The sequence below is a fragment of the Sardina pilchardus genome, chromosome 3 (assembly GCF_963854185.1).
Source record: "Sardina pilchardus chromosome 3, fSarPil1.1, whole genome shotgun sequence".
NCBI classification, from domain to species: Eukaryota; Metazoa; Chordata; class Actinopteri; order Clupeiformes; family Clupeidae; genus Sardina; species Sardina pilchardus.
This window is the reverse complement of record NC_084996.1, coordinates 15,392,832-15,413,833: the sequence shown is the minus strand read 5'-3', so window position 1 is coordinate 15,413,833 and position 21,002 is coordinate 15,392,832. Positions and strand designations below refer to the sequence as shown.

General features: G+C 42.7%; 3 protein-coding genes across 3 annotated transcripts; 1 reads left to right on the top strand and 2 right to left on the bottom strand.

Moving 5' to 3' along the window:
* Positions 1-190: 190 nt before the first annotated feature.
* LOC134076825 (cytochrome b-c1 complex subunit 2, mitochondrial) lies at positions 191-9,975 on the bottom strand. The gene is made up of 14 exons (XM_062532073.1): positions 9,857-9,975; positions 8,391-8,495; positions 8,086-8,235; positions 7,933-7,997; positions 7,767-7,823; positions 7,474-7,598; positions 6,810-6,907; positions 6,555-6,612; positions 6,353-6,448; positions 3,594-3,793; positions 3,216-3,296; positions 2,504-2,580; positions 2,022-2,175; positions 191-530 (listed from the first exon to the last, which is right to left on the bottom strand). Exons 1-14 carry the CDS (start codon positions 9,887-9,889, stop codon positions 447-449), a joined length of 1,383 nt encoding a protein of 460 aa, XP_062388057.1. The 5' UTR covers positions 9,890-9,975; the 3' UTR covers positions 191-446.
* Positions 9,976-12,474: 2,499 nt separating this feature from the next.
* On the top strand, positions 12,475-13,829 carry LOC134076824 (NHP2-like protein 1). Its single transcript, XM_062532072.1, has 3 exons — positions 12,475-12,687; positions 13,077-13,197; positions 13,309-13,829. Exons 1-3 carry the CDS (start codon positions 12,685-12,687, stop codon positions 13,569-13,571), a joined length of 387 nt encoding a protein of 128 aa, XP_062388056.1. The 5' UTR covers positions 12,475-12,684; the 3' UTR covers positions 13,572-13,829.
* Positions 13,830-13,864: 35 nt separating this feature from the next.
* si:ch211-256e16.3 (kelch-like protein 20) lies at positions 13,865-20,943 on the bottom strand. The gene is made up of 11 exons (XM_062532071.1): positions 20,727-20,943; positions 19,999-20,294; positions 19,181-19,507; positions 18,918-19,061; positions 18,042-18,228; positions 17,551-17,697; positions 17,020-17,148; positions 16,354-16,530; positions 15,931-16,077; positions 15,385-15,550; positions 13,865-14,780 (listed from the first exon to the last, which is right to left on the bottom strand). The coding sequence occupies exons 2-11, from the start codon at positions 20,266-20,268 to the stop codon at positions 14,606-14,608; spliced, it is 1,869 nt and encodes a 622-aa protein (XP_062388055.1). The 5' UTR covers positions 20,269-20,294; positions 20,727-20,943; the 3' UTR covers positions 13,865-14,605.
* Between the last annotated feature and the right edge of the window lie 59 nt (positions 20,944-21,002).

The window sequence follows — 21,002 nt, the reverse complement described above, 5'->3', positions numbered from 1 at the left end:
TGCTATACAAAACCATGACATGAACATCTCCTCAAAATGTGCTACCGTTATCAGTCTACATGGCCCTTCCAAGAGATCGGTTATTGTGTTACTGTTATCTGTGCTCACATTGCCCTTCCCAGAGATCTGAGTGATCGGAATCCATTTAACAGCATTGTATTAGAGAGACGAACAACATATTCTGGGAGAATGGATTTCATAGACCATTTAATGAATTTACATCAGATATACAGTGAGATAGACATGTGTCCCTTCCTCTGGTGCGTGTGCACACTGAAACTGTAGAACAAAAACTATGAGTAGCTGGTGACAAACATTGTCAAATGCAGTTGGTAGTTTATGATTTTCAGGACCATCTCTCTTGCATTTCTTTCTTCAGCAAGACAACTGCCTTCGTGTAATAATTAAATACAGTCGACTCGACTCCCCCCTCCTCTACCTCCCCCTCACAACTCGTCCACAAATGGCGTGTTAACCAGATGTCCACTGCTGGCCATTGTTTTCTTGCCGGACACAAACTTCTTTGCAGCCTGCAGGAAAGTACAATAAAACCAGTAACTAAACATGGTTCAATCAAAACACATGGGGCATATTTGTTAAACTGAATATTTCATCTATTCTACACAATCAAAGTGTTTTAAGTGGAATATGTGTACTAATTAGGGCTGTCAATCGATTAAAATTTTTAATCGAATTAATTACATACTCTGTGATTAATTAATCTAAATTAATCGCATATAAAAATGTAATCGCAAAATCGCAATGTCAACACTATGTCTTTGCAGTAATGCGGTACTTAAGAGTTGACAAACTCCGGTGATATGCAAATTCTGTGCTGCAGACAGGACTTTGTTTTAATCAACACTTTCTTTTTAACACCGTCAGGCCGTTTTTTTTAAGTAAATGTGCCAATCAATGATCCAGGCAGCACATTCTCGTCTCCCCATTTTACGGTCTAATGGTTACTGACTAGAATGGCTCCGGGTCAAAGGTCATCGATTAATCTGCGTTAATTTTTTTAATCAGTTATTTTATCTCAAATTAATTCATCTAAATTAATCAGTTATTTTGACAGCCCTAGTACTAATACAAAATTGTCAAACAACATTAAAAGTTGCATTCTTTTACCGGTTTTCCCACAATTGTATATCGTTTCTTGAAGTCTTACTAAAACACCTGTGTCAAACCGAAGTCAAAATGCAAAAGTATCTCCACAACATTATCAACTCTGTCTGAAGAACTCAAACCCCCTGTTTGTGTGCCTGCTCATTTCTAAATACGAGCATATTGTATTGCACAATAGCTTTGCTTTGACATGTCTGTGGGATAAAAGCTAATTTCGTTCTTAAGGTGTTAGTGGAGACTTGGTCCAGACAAAAATAATTTTGGTCTTGGCACTGGCAGCCATACCAGATACATGTATAAAAGCAATGAAAAGGCTTCACAATATATGACCTTTCAGACACCATAATGGAGCAAAAAGCAGCAAAATAAATGTGATAATCACATCAGTGCTGATGGTAATGTGGGTTGCCAAATTACCATTGTTTCACTTTTTAAGCATTTATCCTAGGCTTAGGTAGCCTGGTTATCACCAGACCAAGCTCAATCTTTAAGAGTTAGTAGTCTGATAAGCCTGCTCTGTATTTTCTACTGCAGAAGAGATGTGATCAATAGGCATCGTTCAAATGACTGTACGCATTTGGATAGTCCTTCAACCAATCAGACCAACGTTTTCCGTGTGTGGCTAAGCCAGTTTGTGATTGGTCCCCGCGGATTTGTAATGGAGGTAGGATGGAAAAATGCGGCAGTTTCCAGCCCAAGTTGCAGGGCGAAATGAAATTGCAGACAGATCGGGCTGGGTTTATCTAGGCTTAGGCCTACAGATGGGAGTGAAGGTACACTTAAGATTTGTAGTCGTCTAAATCAAGAGTCAGGCTCGGACTTGTCTGGGTCAACCAAAGGTGGCATGGTACATCCAATTAATCCGGTATATATGTGTGTATTGTGGGAACACTCACGTTTGTCACAGCACTGGAGTCGACTGCGTCGATGGCCTGGAGCACTGCCTCAGGTTTGCTATAGGCTCCACTGCTCAATATCTGGGCTCCCACCTCCTCCAGGAGGCCTTCTGTGGTTTCTAATGACATGAGGTACTCTACCTTAACCTGGTTCCTGTAGGGGAAAAAAACAAACATAATGTTTCCAAAATCATTTTGATGGCACATAACCTCATAAGAGGACAACTCCCCCTCTCCCCCATATCCTCATATCCAACAGTCTTTTCATAGGCATGCTTCTCTAAACCTGGCCTTCCAAAACCATGCTACTGTCTGTAAATATCTACATTTATTCTCAGCAAATTCTTAGAGGTAGATATCGCTTGCCTTCTCTGAGGATCTCAACTTAGGTCTAGCATTCGGTGTTGAAATGAGGCCTGCTGTTCTCACCACACAAATGTACAGTCATGTTTATGGAGCGAGAGCTCAAGCTGTGGTCTTACTTTGCCCTTGCCAGGTCCTCCGCGGAAAGTCCGCCGTCTGCAATAGCAGCCACCTGAGCCAAAGCAGCTCTGATCACCTGAAGGGGCCACATAAAGAACAAATGTGAGGGCTCTGTTCTCCAATCTGTCAAGTTGCTATGGATGAATGAGCTTGCTTAAAGGTGGAAAAATATACAATGCCCATTGCCCACGAGTATGATTTCCAGGAATTAGGCATGTTCAGTGCACTGGTATCTTGGGACACGGGTTAATGATTCCATAACTGAAAACCACAATCTGGTTTAAAGGCAGTGATGCAGTGTTTCACCAGTATTTTATGGGTGCATTGTCAAGATAACCTAATGTGCACGTACTGTACATAGGCGGGTACACAGCATAGGCTTACACACCCACACATGCAGCACACAATCGGCGGACGTGGGGTCACTTTACAGTACTTGGAAAACCCATCATTCTAATAGTGATGTGCCAAGGTGCAAGCACTGCTGGCTTTCACTGGGAATGGGAGCTGGCACTCTCGTTGGTTTATTAGCTTATAGTAACATAGTCCCCTCTAGGGCAGGGACTTAACTTCACTCCCGTAAAAGTTCCTGAACATGCTCATACTGGGTCGGTAAGGATGCATAGACGGATACACTCATAAGGATGGTACACAGACACCCCCCCCGGATCACACGCAATAACTTCTGCACAGTAACTGAATAGTACTCACATCTCCAGCAGCTTCATAATGCGAGACAGTGAAAACTCCAAAGAGTCCGGAGTCGGAGTATGTGGCACTGAAGGCTGTGGCCTACAAGAGAGATCATCCATCATCACAACCACATCATCATCTTCCTAAATGTTATTTCCCGTCTGACAATGACAATGGGTGCCTCTCATGTAAAGTTTATATGTCCTCCCTCGCTCCTCGGGCCTCGATCCTCACTCATCTACACAAAGAAAGATAGACGAAGGGATAGACTATTGTTGTTGCCGCCCCATCATTCTTTATGTAGATCAGTGAGGATCGAGGCCCGAGGAGCGAGGGAGGACGTATAAACTTTACACGAGAGGCACCTAATATCTACCCGCCTACACATCTACTTACATCAAATGGTAGTGTGGTGGCCTTGGCGATGCCCTGGCAGAGTTTGCTACAGATGTTGGCTCCTCTCTTGACATGAGGGCCAGCTCCCAAAGCCCTCTGCAGCACGCTGAAGGCGTTGGCCTCCACAGAGCCCGTCACTGCCGACTCACTGGCCACCAGAGCATGCACCAGCCCATCGGCACTCTGCAGCCGCATCTCACCTGCCAGGGAAGAGTCGCCAGTCAGCTTACACATCCATACACAACATATTCATCTTAGGTAAGGGAAGGTAAGGTAAGGTAAATTCATTTATTATTTATATAGCGCATTTAACGGGCACAGAGTGCAACCCAAAGCGCGTTACATAAAGACAGAGATTGTTTCCGAACGGATAACGAATCTTAGGGTTTACATCAACTGGCAATATGCCAGCTTTTTAGCCATGGCATGGGTAGTTGTCTGGCAGATGAAAATATCAAAATATGCAGACAGGAACAAGCCAAATAAACTAAAATAGATATTAACAAAATAATACTAGCATGTGCTTTGTATCTTTTGTAGCCTTCAAAAGTATTGGGACACCTGGCCATCACACCTAGGAACATTCATGATGCTCCATTGCTAGTCTACAGGCACTGCCACAGCTTTCAAACTTCTCGGAAGGTTTTCCACAACATTTTGGAGTGCGTTAGCGGAAATTATTTTAACTTAGTTCATCCCAAAGGTGTTCAATGGGGTTGAAGTCAGGGCTGTGTGGACCAATGAAGTTCGTTCTTCCCCAGGCAGCCAACCATGTCTTTATGGACCTTGTATGGTGCACCCTGACCACCAGTACCACGTTTGAATACAATAAGATCATCCTTCTCAAATGTTTGTATCGCAGACCACACTAGGTGCTTGATTTTTTGTGGCAATGGGTCTGAATGAAAAACTACTTAAAGCTGCCGTCGGCAAGCCTTCAAAATTCCGAGTCTAAAGTCAGAAAATTCAAACTGATACAACTTTCAGGTCCCTCCCCCAACCTCTCCAAGCTCCAAACTGCCCCCCAAACCCCTCCCCCCCTGGAGACGAGGTTGTGTACGTGAGCAGCAGAGTAGCAGCGGTTGGATAGCAGCGTGTGCACAAGTTGTGACCGACAGGTAGCGATTCCTCGCTTGATTTTTGCAAGCATGATTACAGGCTTTAGAGGGAGCTAGAGAATTCGGGATTTTTCCTAAACAGCCTATTTAATATCCTACCTCCAGAATCCCATGAAAGTTCAAGCTAATATGACTAAAAAAATGCTGCCGACGGCAGCTTTAGTCATTGAATGAATGTGTAAGTACCCCAATACTTTTGTCCATATAGTGTATACAATTTGTTGCCAAGAAAACCTGTCTTGGGAAACTATGCCGATAGTTGCCAATTTCATCGCCGGTTTCACTTTAGCTTTTCTTTTTCACTCGTTTAACGCTTGCAGATTTCTCTGCAGAGCTTAGCGTGTATATTTTACAACACTCCTCAATCGGTCAGTCTGCCTTTTCATGAGCATGATCACGAGGCTGGAGACTGTCCCGGTGGCACAAAACTTGCATGTGTGCTTTTTCGGATCAGAGGCGTTAGGGGGACAGCAGTCATTCAACCCGAAATAAGTCAAATAACCATTCCAATGACCACAAAGCTGATTAGTTAAGGCAAATTAAGCTAAAAAAAAACTTGCATAGTTCACCTTTAAAGAGAGCAGTCTGAGTATAATGAGTGAGAAACTACTGCAATAATGGCCTCAATTCTAGCCAAAAGTTGTTTAGACTTGAGCTCAACAGTAGGGCTGTACAGTGCACAACTATCGCAACATGAACCAATGCAATTACTCAATTGCAAAACCTACAAATAATCATGCACAGTTCATTTAGTCACATTTCTGACTTTTATATTCATGTCTTTCTCACTGACTATTCCACTTCTGGTTGGTGGGTGAGCATAGTGTTTGAGGAGCACAGGAGTCTGATTGGTGAGCTTCACAGTTAGGGATCAGGGGGGGCTCAGGGGTGCTGTGGGGTGCAGGGGTGCTCACCAATCCGGGGTGGCACAAATCAAAGAGACATTTGGAATATTATTGAGCTGAATAAATTAATTGACATTCAAACAAATCACCTCAAATTGCATTAGCAATATCGGTCAGAAAAATCACAAGTAGATATTTTCCCTAAATCGTGCAGCCCTTCTCAACAACAGCCCTCACTTCCCTGTCCCTGAAGCAATGAGTTAAATCACTGAAAAGGTCACTTTGATTGTTGTCCATTACAGATCCTGGATTGCGCACAAACAATATGTTTTTAATGGGACACACTGGACAGAGAGCCAGAGGAATGACCGGAAAGTTTCACTTTGTGATGGTGTAATACGATTATCAAAGATGGCACCTTGAAGTAGCAGCCAGTAAAAAGAACAGCACTGCTTGCATTTGTTAAGGCCCGTTCACACCAAGAACGATAACGATAACGATAAACTATAACCATAACGATAAAAGCGTCCACACTGGTCAACAATAAGAAAAGTCTCTACTCATGTGAATGATGAATGTGATGGCTAGAATATTATGGGTTCTGATTGGCTGTTAGCTTTTCATCGTTCTCAAAATCGCTCTGAAAGTGATCAACAACGATATCGTTCTTCATGTCGTTATCGTTATAGTTTATGTGTGAACATTGTCATTCATATTAACGAGAGCGATATTTGTTTAGTTATCGTTATCGTTCTTGGTGTGAACTGGCCTTTATGGTGTTCCCCAATTCTCCTACCTCCACGGTACACAGCTTTGGCCCCAGGTACTCCAGCTCCACGATGGACATTCAGGTACTGCTCTCCCATCTGCTTCAGCACGGAATGCTTTACACCTGCGGCAAAAGCACATTAACGACAATCAAGCCAGCGCACATCAGTGACATGGCTAATCTACAAGTTACTACCTACAAGTACAACACAAACTCAACTGTTACTCACCAAGTCCAACAAGGGTCATTCTTCCACTGGTGTAATGATTCTCCACAAAAGACTGCAGCTAATTCGAAAATTAACACAAATATTCAAGTAAATGACTGTACAAAAACATTTAGATTTGGAAATGGGCACAAGAATTTGGGTAACATTATTCTGACAATATCAGTCCTTACTGTGTTCTGAGAAACCCAATCTCTAATATTTACTGTAGAGCAGTGCAAACCTGCCCTCAACTTTTTGATGAAACATGTCCTTTACCTGGTCAGACGTGACTTTGCCCACATTGAAATCTGGGCAATACAACGAGTTGGAAAGACCAGTTTTGTACGCAGCCTCATGCAACTTCTCCACAACACCTACAATAAAAATGGAACAATTTTCATTATTATTATTATTATTATTATTATTATACATAGATTTCTATGCAACGTCACAAAAACATGCGCGCGCAACCAAGAGGCAGAAACCACTATAGAACAGCATAAAGCAGCTGCTCTCCGTGAAGAGATTAAAATGAATTTTTGTGCCGATAACAGCACCATTCGAAATGACGATGGTTAGAGAATGTTCAGGAATGTAAAGGAATGCATTTCTATGCCAAAAACACCAAAAACGAGGTTATATTAATAATAAAAATGAACGACAAACTCTGAAATGAGATGTTATCATTTAGAAAACAGCGGCATTAAAAAAAATGCCGATTGTAGCTTACAGCAGCCGGTTATTAGGTTAACTTTTTAACATTGTGACCGGCCACCCAGCATCTTCTGCCCCAAGGCTGCGTTCGCATCTAGTTTTGTAGGTAAACGGGAAACCTGTGTAATAATAATGTTTATTTGATATGGACATAGCAATTACATTGGACAATCCAGATGCATTGCTTGAGTGTTTTGAGTGAGGTTGTGTCTGTTCACTGACTTACCAATTGGTGGACACTCTTTAGCCATGGCCTTGTCAATCTTTACTCTTGGGGTGAGGTCTGATATTTCCCATGGTCTAAACTCAGGGACAGTGATCACATTGATCAGGTACTCCATGACTGTGTCACTGTCAGAAATATCAGGGCAACAGATGAGAACAAATGGTCACAATTTGGGACGTAATGGCAACACGTGCATGTGTTTTGCAAACAAATTTTAACACTGGTACACTGTTACTGTTACCTTCCCCACTATTAACATACACCAGGAAATAGAAAAGAATTGACAGACTTACAAGTCATCTCTCATGCACTCTGCAGAGTAAGCCATGTGTTCCCTCGATGATGTCACACTGAGATTAAAAGAAAAAGTTATCTTACAAATGGCTTCTAGCTCAATAGCCAGCACAGGCCCTGTGGCAAAAGGTCATATGAGGATAATTGATAAAACAGCATACTAACGTGAGTGAGCCTCCCACCGCCTCTATACCCCGACAGATCTTAAACGCAGATGCGCCTTTTGTGGTCTGCAAAACAAGAACAGCAGTCAATCAATGCCTCTATGTGTATTCAGTGCATTGGAATATGGCATCATATGCTATGCTGTGATCTTACCAGGTTTCCTGCTAATCGCAGCACATGTGTAAGCCCAACATTGTCTGGCGTCTCATAGCGGCTGCCAGCTTTCACAAACACACCGATTTTGGTAATGGGAGAATAGTTTTCTAAGGACGCAATCAGCAGGCCACTGGGCAGTTTGGATACCTGAGGAAACCGGATGCAAATACAACTTTGGAATTTTGCTCTGTCTGTCAGCCATGTCAAATAATATTAAATAGGAAAGCCTGTGGGACCATCATAGTTATAGGGCTGATTAAAGCTTTACATTGGAAAAGGAATTCAGGTGTGCAGGAGCCTACCTGGATATCCTGTGGCTGGAAGACTGGCTTGACAGGGGGATTGCGGCGGTCCACAGGTAAAGGTTCGACCAGCGAGCCCCTTCTGGCAGCTGCATAACATCGTTTCTGTGAGGATGGAAGAACAAAATGCTAATCTCAAAAATCCAGAGGGAATCCTTACTCACTGAAGGAGGTCTCTAAGGACAGGGGTTGGTAAATACAGCACTTAAGGTTTAGGCACAAGGACAAAACTAAGTGGAACGGGACACCAGATAGTGTGGCTATCTATAGCGTCAGTAGTGTGAATTCATACGACCTGGGACAGTGACCAGAACGCGTACGACCTAACATGACCCATTACAGTACCTTGTGTTGACTGTCACAGAGACAGAGGATATGGCAGGGGGGAGAGAATGAAACACAGACATAAGGATAAGAAATGCACGTTATTTTACCATTCGTTCTTTTAACTTCTGAAACTGTCAGTCAACTTCAGTTACTAAAAAACAGGTAAGACCTGTCAATTGGCTTGGAAAGCTGGCAACTCCCTGATCTTTTCATTTGACAAAAAGAGCATTTTATAGTAGCCTAACCAGAATAGGAAACTCTTTCCAGCTGTCTAGCTAAACCGAAGGCACAGCAGGGAATACAAATAACATGCCCTTATGTCAAAGCATCCCTTCATAGGGGTAGCGTTACCAGATTAACATAGCATCTGAACAGTAACAAACAGTGATTTATATCTCGGTGAGGTTACAGGTTAACTTTACAAGTACCAAGATGACGTTAACCTGGGTCTACAGAGTGGTAGAGAAAACTCGAATCTGGGTGTCCAGTGCTTGCATCAACTAGCAGGGCTAACCTGGGTGCTGTCAAAACAGCGCTAACTATAGCATTAGCCAGAGGACGTCTGTTCTGTTCTGACTTCCTGCGGTTATCTTGTGGTTGTATCTTTCAAGACTCACACCAATAGATTGACTCTCAGAGAGATCTGGGAGTTCATAGTGAAGTTTGTTTGTATGATGAAAGAACAATCTTCATATCAATACAATGACCTTCAGTAGGCTGCCACTAAACGTTAGCTGGCTGGCTAATGCTAACGTTGTTGCTTGCTATGTCTATGAACACCTCAATCAAACTTTGCTAGCACGTTTGCTAAATGTCAATATCATATCAAGAATATGGGAGTAAGCAAGCCCTTTTCAATAAATGTAAACTCACAGCATAACTGGAAATAGATGTAAAATAGTCCATACAGCCATAAATGAAACACGTTATTGCTCAATCTAAGCTGACTGTGGGTGGGAGGCCGGTAGCTAGGTAGCCCGCTACTTGCGTTAACAACCGACTTTCAATTCACTTTTGTTAGCTAGCAGCCATATTAGCTTCTTACTATTTTAGAGCTTGACAGTTGGCCACAAGCTATCATACAAACAGAAAGAACAGAGAGATTTCAATGAAATGTTATCAAGTGTAGCGAAACTTACGGAGAGATGATTCAGAGGTCGAACTCCTTTCATGACTGTTTCTCGATGGGAAAAGGCCGATATGGCTGACTTGGCGTCCTACCCAGACTCTACGGTAGTGAAATGCAACCCCATTGGCCGAGCCAAAGATGGTCACAAGTCACCTTAGAACAGGGCTATTCAATTAGTTTGTAATAGGGGCCAGTTCATGAAAAGTATCACAACTGAGGGGCCGGAGAAATATGAGTAATTACGTACAAATGTAGATACAATAAACTAGAAACAGCACCAATATGGGTGTTCAAATGTTGCATTTTGTAAATGCTTAATATCAGAGCCCGTCCCTTACTAGACATTCTCTGATAATATAATTTTTTGGTGGTTATTTGTGTTTTGGGAATATTTCTGCCACAGGCCCAGACTACCACAATGGTAGGCCAACATTGGGAAGGTGACACTGAATCTATATTGCTAATATGTTGCATTTTGTAAAAGCATAATTATTTTGTGGTTATTTTGTTGTATTTGTGTTTTGGGAATATTTCTGCCACAGGCCCAGACTACCACAGTGGTAGGCATTGGGAAGGTGACACTGGATCTGCATTGCTATGGCTAATATGAAATCTGTGATAACATTAACAGCAATGGAATCTGAGCTTTGCGCAGTAACTGCTAGGTCCATACAATTTCCAATGGGCACAAACAGGTTTCAAACAGTATTTAAATGTATTAAATGTGCGTAATCGGTCGCATATGTAACTCTTCTCAACATACATTTAACGTTCCCACGATTTAAATTGGATGAACGTGTTCACAAATCAATTACTTACAGTGGACTTGACATCAAGGCGATGGATGTGTATTAGTTTCACGCTGAAACTATTTGCGTGGTGCAACCCGTTAAAATGTTAGTAGCTTATAATACTCCAACGTAGTGGCAATTTACGTTGAAACTAAGCTAAGATGGAACTTATATTATGTTCAACTCGGTCAAAACGTTACGTACAATTGGCTGAGGTGCAGTGGCTGCAGGACTTCAGAGCGAGTGAGAGCATGCAACAGAACTGATGCCACCAAAGTTAAACTTTTAAACCGACTCCTATTTGCTCCAATAGCTACATTACGAGTGACGAATGTTTTCGCGAGGATCTGCTTGGACTGGAGAGGCACACTACCGGTGAGATTTCATGCACCAAAAAATGCTTCATGCTTTGAGGAAAACAGCTTGGATTTGGCGCACGTCAACATGTTGGTGACGCTGCGTAAAAACGAAGCAAGGCACCTCTTTGTATAGCCTAATATCCAGTAACAAAGTAGCCTACAACGGCAACGCACCTCACAGAACATTATTTATAGGCGCTACTCGCAGTGTAGCCTATCACTGCACCTCCATTATCGTGTTTTCCACCAGCTATTTACGTCTCTACCGATCATAAGGATTTGCTCATAATAACACCAGCTAACACTTCAAGGGCCACTACAAAGTATCTCGGGGGCCGGATCCGGCCCGCGGGCCGCTAATTGAAGAGCCCTGCCTTAGAATGAAAAGTGTTCTTAGAAAGCTGTCCTCAACTGGCCCGGGGTTATTCATCAATTACTAGTAGCCCTATGTTTGTTTCAGTGGGGAATAAGAGAATATGTTCACAATACAGATATGTCAGAGAAAGGAATAACTAGTTATAGCCTCTCATTTGGCTCTGTCTCAGGGCTGTGTAGGCTACCTTTAGGGGCAGGAGTTGAACTTTAAAAAGGGCCACATTTTTAATTACATGTCAACAATTTATAGTTCAATCTGAAAATGACTGATTGAATGAAAATGAACCCTAACTTTACTCACAGAAGTGGAAAACTGCATAGCCTACTTCTACTACTCACTACACCAGCTGATCCTAGCACAACACTTCAACCTGTAAATGAACTAATTATTGATCACCTGTGTTAATAAACTGGCAGAACGAATAGATGACAGGTCTGTTTACATTTGTTTTTTAGAATGTTTTAGATCTGATTACAAGAGTATTATTTACAGGGACATTGGGGCCCAAAGCAAGCAAAACCAACACATTTCTTCACCTATAGGTGTTGAGCTTCTGGATGAAGTTGACAAAGTGGAACGAAAAACCTACAGTTTAGGCCTTACAATCAACCCTAGAAGCACTTAATTATTTCAAAAGAACATGAAGAGATGAGTGGAGGGGAGAGTGTTTTCTTGAGAGTTCCTACCAAAGATTCTCTGTTCTAGAATCTTTGGTTCCTACAGAGAACAGCAGCTGAGCAGATGGATTTCTTTTAATCGAGTTATATATTGCAGATAATATCAGTGTCTTTGCACTGCCGTGACACCTTTTTTTACATTGTCAAATGGCAGCCTATCATGAAACATTTGGATGGAACAGAAAATACAAGCCATATGTGTTATCTTTCCCGTGTCTCACACCAGCCCGGTGCCCTCGGTTTACTCATTCAAGTATGAAGCTTGCAAAGTTATGAAATAACAATAATAAAGAAGGACCAGAGACGACTGATAACCTTGTTTTACTGTCATGCTGATAACGCCTGACAAGGGAAAGGACTTTTCATTTGACATGTACATCAATTGTCGCAGGATTATGATGACACACTATGCTTGGTCACGCCCCACGACCGACGATTCTGAATCGTTCTGAACCATACCCGGGAACTGCAGTGTACGTGTGTGCTCGCAACAGCTGTGAAGTGGTGTTTTCCTCCTGATATCAACGCTCTTTTTGCAAATCGACATAAAGAACACATTCTGTCCTCCGTGAAGCACACGCCGAGAGGACCGCATAAGACTTATTTCAACTCTACCCACAACGAAGTTCGTGAAAATGGTAAGCCATGCTCCATTTGCTAAGCTAGCTAAACACGCCCATTGCTGATGTTTGCTGGTTGTGAAATTGTGTGCCAAATACAGCAAGCGCTTGTTGGTTTATCAATAAACGAAGTAAAATCGTTACCTATCGTTGGTATCGTACTGAACTAGCTAGGGATCTCGGGCATGTTAGCCTTCAGTTGCAGACTAGCACTGTTGCTGTGAGTGTGACCTGTGGCTGTAACCCACGTGCTGCGACCACTGTTGTATACATTTTGATAGTTATGTGAATATCTTTATTTTTACAGGACTACTGTAAATATGTCTAATTGTATTGTTTGTAATTTCTCACTGGCTGTATTATATGTACATATTATTGACTCACTATGCTTTGCATTAACGTTACAGACTGAACCAGAGGTGAATCCAAAAGCCTATCCGCTTGCGGACCCAACACTGAGTAAAACCATACTGGATCTTGTACAGCAAGCGTCCAATTATAAGCAGCTGCGAAAGGGCGCTAATGAAGGTAACCTTCTGTTAATGTATTTTACGGCGTAGAGGCACATGCACAGTACATATTTGATTGTAACACAGTAACCGCAGTCCCTGAGTTAATCGTTGTACACTCTCCACACAGCCACCAAAACCTTGAACCGAGGCATTTCGGAGTTTATTGTGATGGCTGCAGATGCTGAACCACTGGAGATAATCCTTCACCTGCCACTTTTGTGTGAGGACAAGAACGTCCCGTATGTATTCGTGCGCTCGAAACAGGCTCTGGGACGAGCCTGCGGAGTCTCCCGACCAGTCATCGCCACATCAGTTACAATTAAGGAGGGTTCACAGCTTAAACCCCAGATTCAGTCCGTGCAAATGTCCATCGAGAGGCTACTGGTCTGAATGGTCATGTGAAAGCTTGATGTGTACATACAGAATGAAATAGCTATGATCAATGTGTGTCCTTTGCATGGTGGACCAACCTTTTTTCTCTCTCAAAAAGGCAAGAGTTATTTTACTATACTCTTATCTGCAGCTGTTTTAATTAATTTAACGTTTTAGTGTAGTTTTTCTTAAGCTTTGATCATGCTTCTACCACATTGTTTAGCCAGTGAAGTTTTTTTTGTAAAGAGTTTAAAGATAAACATTTTGTTCATGGCAGTACTTTCAGTGTGATTCTTACAATGTTACTGGTTATGTGCTTGCAAAATGTATTTTATTTGAAGACAGAACAGCTCATGACATCTTAAAAGATGGTTCAGTATTTAATATATTAACACGCATATTCCAGGTAGATGTCTTGAGGTTTGAACATTAAACAAACGGATTCATATACACACACCCTTCACTCGGGGGTGATGACCTGATTGTCATAAAGCACTAATATTCCAGTGACGCTAACGATCCATGTAAATGGCATCTCCTTAATGCTGATAAATATCAGGTGTGCCCATTAGGCAAAACTTACTGTATGCATGTACTAATTGAAGTAACTAATAAATACAAAATTAGCATCACAATAGAAAATACTGTACAAAAATACTACACAAAAGACTACAGATAAAGTTACAATAATACACAAATGGACGCTACAAAACAAAGCCCTAAGGGCACATGTTCACATCACATGTTATACTCCAGAGCAGAATGGATGGGACGACATGGTCTACAATCACAAAAAACACACTGCACACATGGGCGAGTGTTCCTTCGACTCCCACCTTTGGATAATGGAATGAATCCACCTGAAAAGGCATGTGTGCATGGACCCTTCCGGAAGGGTATGTTTTAGCAACCACCCATTTGTAATGGAGTGGGTGCCTCTTAACCGAGACACAAATTTACGGCTGCAACGCCAATCGTCGTCTTGCTCTGACCACAGCAAGCGAAGTGCTGGCAGAATTTGCCCCTGCATGTGACCGCCAACTTGGAAGTGTTCAGTCAACATCTGGGAACTCCGTCTCAGCAGCTGTTCCAGGACAGCTGCCACCCCGAGAGTCCTTCCTCAGCTGCATGGACACACAGCTTAGCCAGCTCCGGCTGGTGGGCATCTCCCCTACAATCTCCCAGCTGTCTGTTTCCTCAGAGTACCGCTCGATTGTGTCGTGGTACCTGTCAAACAGACAGATGAACTCTTGCCGTGAGCAATATGTAGCTTCTCATGCAGTTCAGAAACTCAGATGAATGCCAGCAAAAGGGGTTGTTTCTGTCTATTGTTATTACTTGTATCAGTATACTCCATGTTTAGTTTTAACTTTAACTTAAGGCTTTAAAGAGGAACTATGCAGGTCTGGCGATTTCTCGCTGTTTTCTTGTTTTATGCTTGGCAGGTTTCTCTGCAGAGCTTCCACTACAGCGTGTCTATTTTACAACACTCCTAAATCTGTCAGTCTGCCTTTTCATGAGCATGATCGCGAGGCAGCGAGACTTTCAGCCCGATGGCACAAACTTGCAAGCGTGTTTTTTATGCTCACAGACGCTAGGGGGAACCGAGACAGCAATCATTCAACCCAAAAGTCAAATAACCATTCCAGTGACTCCGAAGCTGATCAGTTAAGGTAAATTAAGCTAAAAAAAAATAATACTTGCATAGCTCACCTTTAACTGAAGGCAGCTTTGGATTCAAATATATGCACAAAAGCTACAGAAACCAAGATGTCTATTCTTTTTCACTAAACTGGAATAGACATTGGAGTGTTAAAGAAGTGTTACCTACCTATCCCACCCCTCCTCTCCCCCCAGAACATAAATCTTCCCGTCCACTACAGCCACCCCAGGTCGGTACCGCCGCTCCTTCATTGGGGCACACATGGTCCACTGATTGGTCTTAGGATCGTAACACTCCACCTTGTCTGTGTTCTCTGTGGAAGCATGCCAGCCCCCTGTGTGCAAAGAGCAGCACAGACATGCCACAAAATGAGCGAAACAGCCGCAAAACCATCTGACGTGATTGTGGATAAACATAACATACAAGGAGGGGAAAAAAGTATTCACACAACCTCAACTGAAATTAGTCCTAAAATATAGACACATTATTACTTTTCACATTAATCAGTAGTATTTGGATCAACTCCACACAGTCTAATGATCTGGTTAACTCATAAAACCAGTTATTTATCATTCTTTCTGGGAGAAATAAGCTGACAAATCTAAATATAAGTTACACTAATTTGAGCAGAGGGTCATGTTAACTTAAGGAGTGTAATGATATTTTTCTAACGTGGTCCAAAAGAAATATCAATATGACAGTTATGCAACTCACCTATAACATAGATCTTGCCCTTCAGGGTGCAGGCCGCCGACCCTGAGCGAGCGATCTGCATGGGGGCTACCTCTGTCCATGCACACGTTTTTGGGTTGTACGCCTGTGCAAGATCTGTGCCATCTCCATCCTCAAGAACAGCTCCACCTAGTATTGGGAAAGACAAAAATGTTCTTTAGTTCAATTGGGTCAGTGTTAAAAAAAATTATACAAACAAACAAACAAATAAATACATAATTAATTAAAAAGTGATTCAATGTATCAGATCAGACCGTATCACAGTAAATACAGCTCAGGAGGAAAATAAGAGACCACTGCACATTTTTCTGATGGCCATCAGAAAAGTGTGCAGTGGTCTCTTAATATTTTCCAGAGCTGTGATTTAGGAGTTACTCTAAGCAGATTAGCAAGCAATGCAATGACCTGTGACGTAAAGAAGACCATCTAATGCTACCACAGCAGGGCTGGTGACTGCCATCTTGACTGATTCCATGAACTGCCAGCTGTTGCTGTGGGGATTGTAGCACTCCACTGTGTCTAGGCGAGAGCGGCCCTCCCAGCCCCCCACAGCAAACACATATCCATCCAGCATGACTAGACCTGTGGGGGAGAGAGGGGGACGTGTTGCTCAAGAAAGAAACAAATCACCAAATCATGTACTTTTACTACCTTATAAAAACTAATTCTATAATGACACATTACGCAAACTATCTAACTCAATCCTGTACCAACAGCATGCATGGTAGTGGCTGTAAAGTGGCTTCATAGGATAAACTTGCTCTATATTACAAACTGATGGATCTTTAAGAATACAACTTGCCAATAGAGACACTTCACTGTTACTGATTCAGCTGATGAAGCAAAAGTCATTGTGAAAGCGGGATCGATGACCAATGTAGCTACATGTACGCCGGTTATTCTACTATCCATGCATCATTTTGCTCACAGTCTTCAGTAATATAGTGTTTGTGAATAGCACCCTCAGCTGGAGAGTTGTTTTGTGCACACAGCAAAATGAGCCCCTGGGGGGGAAAAAAACAACCATAGGAAGCAGAGACAAATGATAGCGCTCTTGTGTAATATTCTCACCCAGTTCTGAGCGCGCTACATTCATTGGGGCCATCTCCTGCCAGGAGTCGAAGCAGGGGTCATAGCGCCACATCTCACGGCTGGCTGAGCCATCTGGGAACTCCCCTCCTGCCAGATATAACATGGAGCCTGTGGAGAGGAGAAGCAAATATAAACCAATAGATATAAAATCATTAGGTCATGTTGTGTTATAGTCATGTTCTAAATCCTCTCCCTACAATAACATTTCCAATATTTTCTGCTCCGTCACCATGAACTCCTAACCCCATCACCATTGTAATAGTATCTATAAAGGGCCCAACACCAAAACAATCTTGAATTCTTGAATTTCCCTTTGGGGATCAATAAAGTATCTATCTATCTATCTATCTATCTATCTATCTATCTAAAACAAGCGCTTAATACAGGGTTAGACAGAACCTGGTAAATCCTGAAATCATGGTTTCTGTAGCTTTTGTGCATATATTTGAATCCAAAGCTACCTTCAGTTAAAGGTGAGCTATGCAAGTTTGGAGCCATTCAGTGTCTCACCTGAAACAACTAAACCGTGTTTGCTGACAGCAAATGGAAGACAAGCAAGGCTCTTCCACTGGTTGGTCAGGGGGTCAAAGCTCTCCACACTTCGTAGAACCACCTTGTCGTCCTCCCCACCGACTGTCACAATGACTTCAGCTGTGCCTGTCGGGGACAGTTGGGTATGATGAGAGACGAGATCAATCCACCGTAAATTTAAAAGATATTAATCTGGATATGTATGGGAAGTATTGCCTGCTGTATTCTCCTTATAGCCATATGGAAAGAATAAAAGGAGGCATCAAGTTGATATAGACATCAAGCACTTTTATAACATACACATATGAAAGTCGAAAAAGTGCAAAAATGTACAAAACTCTAACACCATCAAATGAGATCGTGACTAGTGTAATGTTACATCTCATTCAATAGTTGCTAATACAGCCACCAAAAATATTTGCTGACCGTCTGAAAACAGAAGGGGGGTGGGGGGGGGGGGGGGGCGGTACCTGTGGAGCGGCGTGGCCGAGCCCTGGGGCCGTAGAGCTCCCCTCTCCGGTCCTGCAGCAGCATGTAGTCCTTGGCCTCGGAGATGAGCCTCTGGCACTTGAGGGACTCCTTGACCACATCCAGGGACTCAATGACGTCATGGATGTAGTACGGGCTTATGAGGGGCATGCGGATGTGTTCAAGCACCTGTTGTTTGAATTGTTTATACGTGATTGAAATTATTAATTGGTGTATTTACATAAAGCAACCAACTCCTCTGCATCATCTTTGAGGTTCAAAGGATTGTTGAATATTTGTTGTTGACACGGTGAATAAATCCTTTTTATTTCACTCCCATAACAACAAACTATAAAAAAGTGAGTATTTTCCGGATTGACAGTTTTGAACAACTTTATGGATCTAAAGTGACTATAATAACAATAACCATACATATATTCAAATCATGATTATGCAAGGATAATTAATTAGTTAGATTCAAGGTAAACAGATCAACCGACCAATCATGCCGTACTCATAACCATGCTGAAACATGATCCATATTCATAGCAGAGAACAATGCCCTGTCATGTAAAACAACAATAACATTGCCTGGGCTGCCTGGACAGCTGTGCCCCCTTCTGAGAGGACCCACCCTCTCGACTGATCTAGCTGGATTTTGGGGCTTAGCATCTGAATCCCCGACATTTCCAGGCACCTGGTGCCGACACAGACTAAACCTAGCCTGGCTCTTCTGTAGGCTTAAAGCCAGCGAGAACCACAGGACTCACAACTAATACTATTTCAGATGGGTCACCGTATGACATTTTCTCCCTTTGACAAATAAACTGAAACTCAGACCAAATTAGAGAGTCCGCATCAGTCAGTCAGTCACTCACTTTTTCAAAGCTCTGTCTCCGAGACGTGCTCTTGTTTAGCCAGAGCATTGCTGCCTCAAACACCGTCTCCTCTTTTGGCACGTTCAGGTGGTCGCTGGAGATGATCTCGGTCAGCTTGTCAGCGCACAGAGACAGGAACTCCTCCTGTTGGCATGGGATGATTTATGTAACGTAAACACACAAACGGCTCCGAACGAGGAAACAAACAAACAGAAACAACAAAAAAAAAATCAATCAAACTGTGTAGGCCTCGATGGTCCCACCTGCTGGCAGACGGTGCTGAAGTGCTCCTGGATGTACTCCATGCTGCGGCGCTCCAGCTCGTGACAGGAGTGCGCCTCGGCGAAACAGTGGATGCCCACGCAGTTGATCTCGTCCATCTGGCGCTCCATGAAACGGCAGCAGGCCTCGCGCACTGCCATCACGTCCAGGAGGTTGGCAGCGGCCAGGAGGGCCTGCACGTTGGCCTTGGAGATGACCACCTCGGCGGTGTAGGCGTAGCTCACCAGCATGCCGATCATCTGCGGCTCCACACCGTTGATGGCCACGCGCTCCTGACGCGACTCCATCAGATCAGTGGAAAACATGGCCTGCCAGGGAGAGTTGCCACAACATCACTGCATGGACTTCATGATGGTTGTTATTTCTTCTTAAAATGTGACTGTGGCATTATAGGAATCAAGACTGGGGAAAAGACTGAAGACAATCTGATGGTTTTTTTTAAGTTGATCTTTACTGTATTTAGATTTGTTATAATATAACAAAAATGATGACAAAAAAGGAACTGACTATAATATTACCAGTCCAACAAGTTGAAGCCTTCAAAATGGGCTATTCTCCTATCTACCAAAATCTGCAACCTATCTCAAATAGTAGGATATCATCTTTAAATCAATCATGAGCACAATATCTCATTAAGACAATAGAGTGCTTTGCTGATGATAGAGATAGATAGATAGATACTTTATTGATCCCCAAGGGGAAATTCAAGAGGGTTGGAGGATTTCACATTAACAAACACCAAATGCTCACAACAGGTGTTGTTTAGTCCTCACTGGAGCAACATGCATGCAAGTCTTACCTGAAAATAGGAGCTAAAAGAGGCAAGAACGATGCGATGGCAGGGAAACTCCTGTCCTCCGCAGCACAGTGTCACATCACAAAAGGCATTATTCAGGCGCAGACTGTTGAGGCCTTCCAGCACCTTGTTGGGGTGGCGTGCCTCTACAAACACGTATTCCTCACTGTCCAAGGAGGCGAGGGGAAAACCGGATTCCTCCAGAACGGGAGACGGAGAAAGCGTTGCCGTAGCAGGTGAAGTGGGCGATACGTTCACGGCCATTATTTCCATGTTTCTGGTCACTGTTCTATGTCACACTGATTATGGAAGTAATAATAGAGATAATCGAATCATTCACCTCATCAGAAACATCTTTAGACAGTATATGCTGTAACACGATGCTGTTTAACAATAAATCGATATACAGATTACTCGTAAGGGATTTAAGCAGAGCCAAAACAATCAATGCAACGACAGCATGCATGTAGGCATGTGTAGCCTATGTAGTAGTGACAGTCCGACATCGACTGTGACAGCCAGGTGACTGGGAATCGCTGGCTAACATGATAGGTGTATCAAATATCACTATTGACTATAATTTCGTCTCCATACTATTTCCATGGTGAAAATAAAGAATCTTAACACTGTGTGAGGGGAAATAAAGGCCATGTTACTGATGTCGATTGATCGACAATGATTACAGAACCTTACACCTTTGAAAATGTTTTTGATAGGGGGTGGAACATTACCTCTCACAGATGATTCATGTTCTTCCAGATCCAGTGTTTTCGTCAATTCAACGGACACCTTAAAGCCATACATCTAGATAAGCAAACTACAAAGGCATCGTGGTAAAGAACCTGATGGCAAAACCACCTGTTGGACATTTTTCAGCAGTCAAATCGTCTAATTTCTGCCACTGTCGACCTCAGATTGTTTATGCGGAGTCGTGACGCCATGTCTTCTTCTCTGAATTTCTGTAAGACGGCATCTACGAAAAAATGACATATTACCGCCCCCTGTTG

What these genes read in the sequence shown, in the direction of transcription:
- LOC134076825 (XM_062532073.1), bottom strand. Translation starts at nt 9,889, where the DNA reads ATGAAAGGAGTTCGACCTCTGAATCATCTCTCC. An exon ending in CCACCACACTACCATTTGAT is followed by an intron (nt 3,297 to 3,593) that starts GTAAGTAGATGT and finishes TCTCTCTTGTAG; the next exon opens with GCCACAGCCTTCAGTGCCAC. An exon ending in ACTCCAGTGCTGTGACAAAC is followed by an intron (nt 531 to 2,021) that starts GTGAGTGTTCCC and finishes ACTTTCCTGCAG; the next exon opens with GCTGCAAAGAAGTTTGTGTC.
- LOC134076824 (XM_062532072.1), top strand. An exon ending in GCGAAAGGGCGCTAATGAAG is followed by an intron (nt 13,198 to 13,308) that starts GTAACCTTCTGT and finishes CTCTCCACACAG; the next exon opens with CCACCAAAACCTTGAACCGA.
- si:ch211-256e16.3 (XM_062532071.1), bottom strand. Translation starts at nt 20,268, where the DNA reads ATGGAAATAATGGCCGTGAACGTATCGCCCACTTCACCTGCTACGGCA. An exon ending in GGAGACAGAGCTTTGAAAAA is followed by an intron (nt 18,229 to 18,917) that starts GTGAGTGACTGA and finishes TTCAAACAACAG; the next exon opens with GTGCTTGAACACATCCGCAT. An exon ending in GGGCAAGATCTATGTTATAG is followed by an intron (nt 15,551 to 15,930) that starts GTGAGTTGCATA and finishes CTTTGCACACAG; the next exon opens with GGGGCTGGCATGCTTCCACA.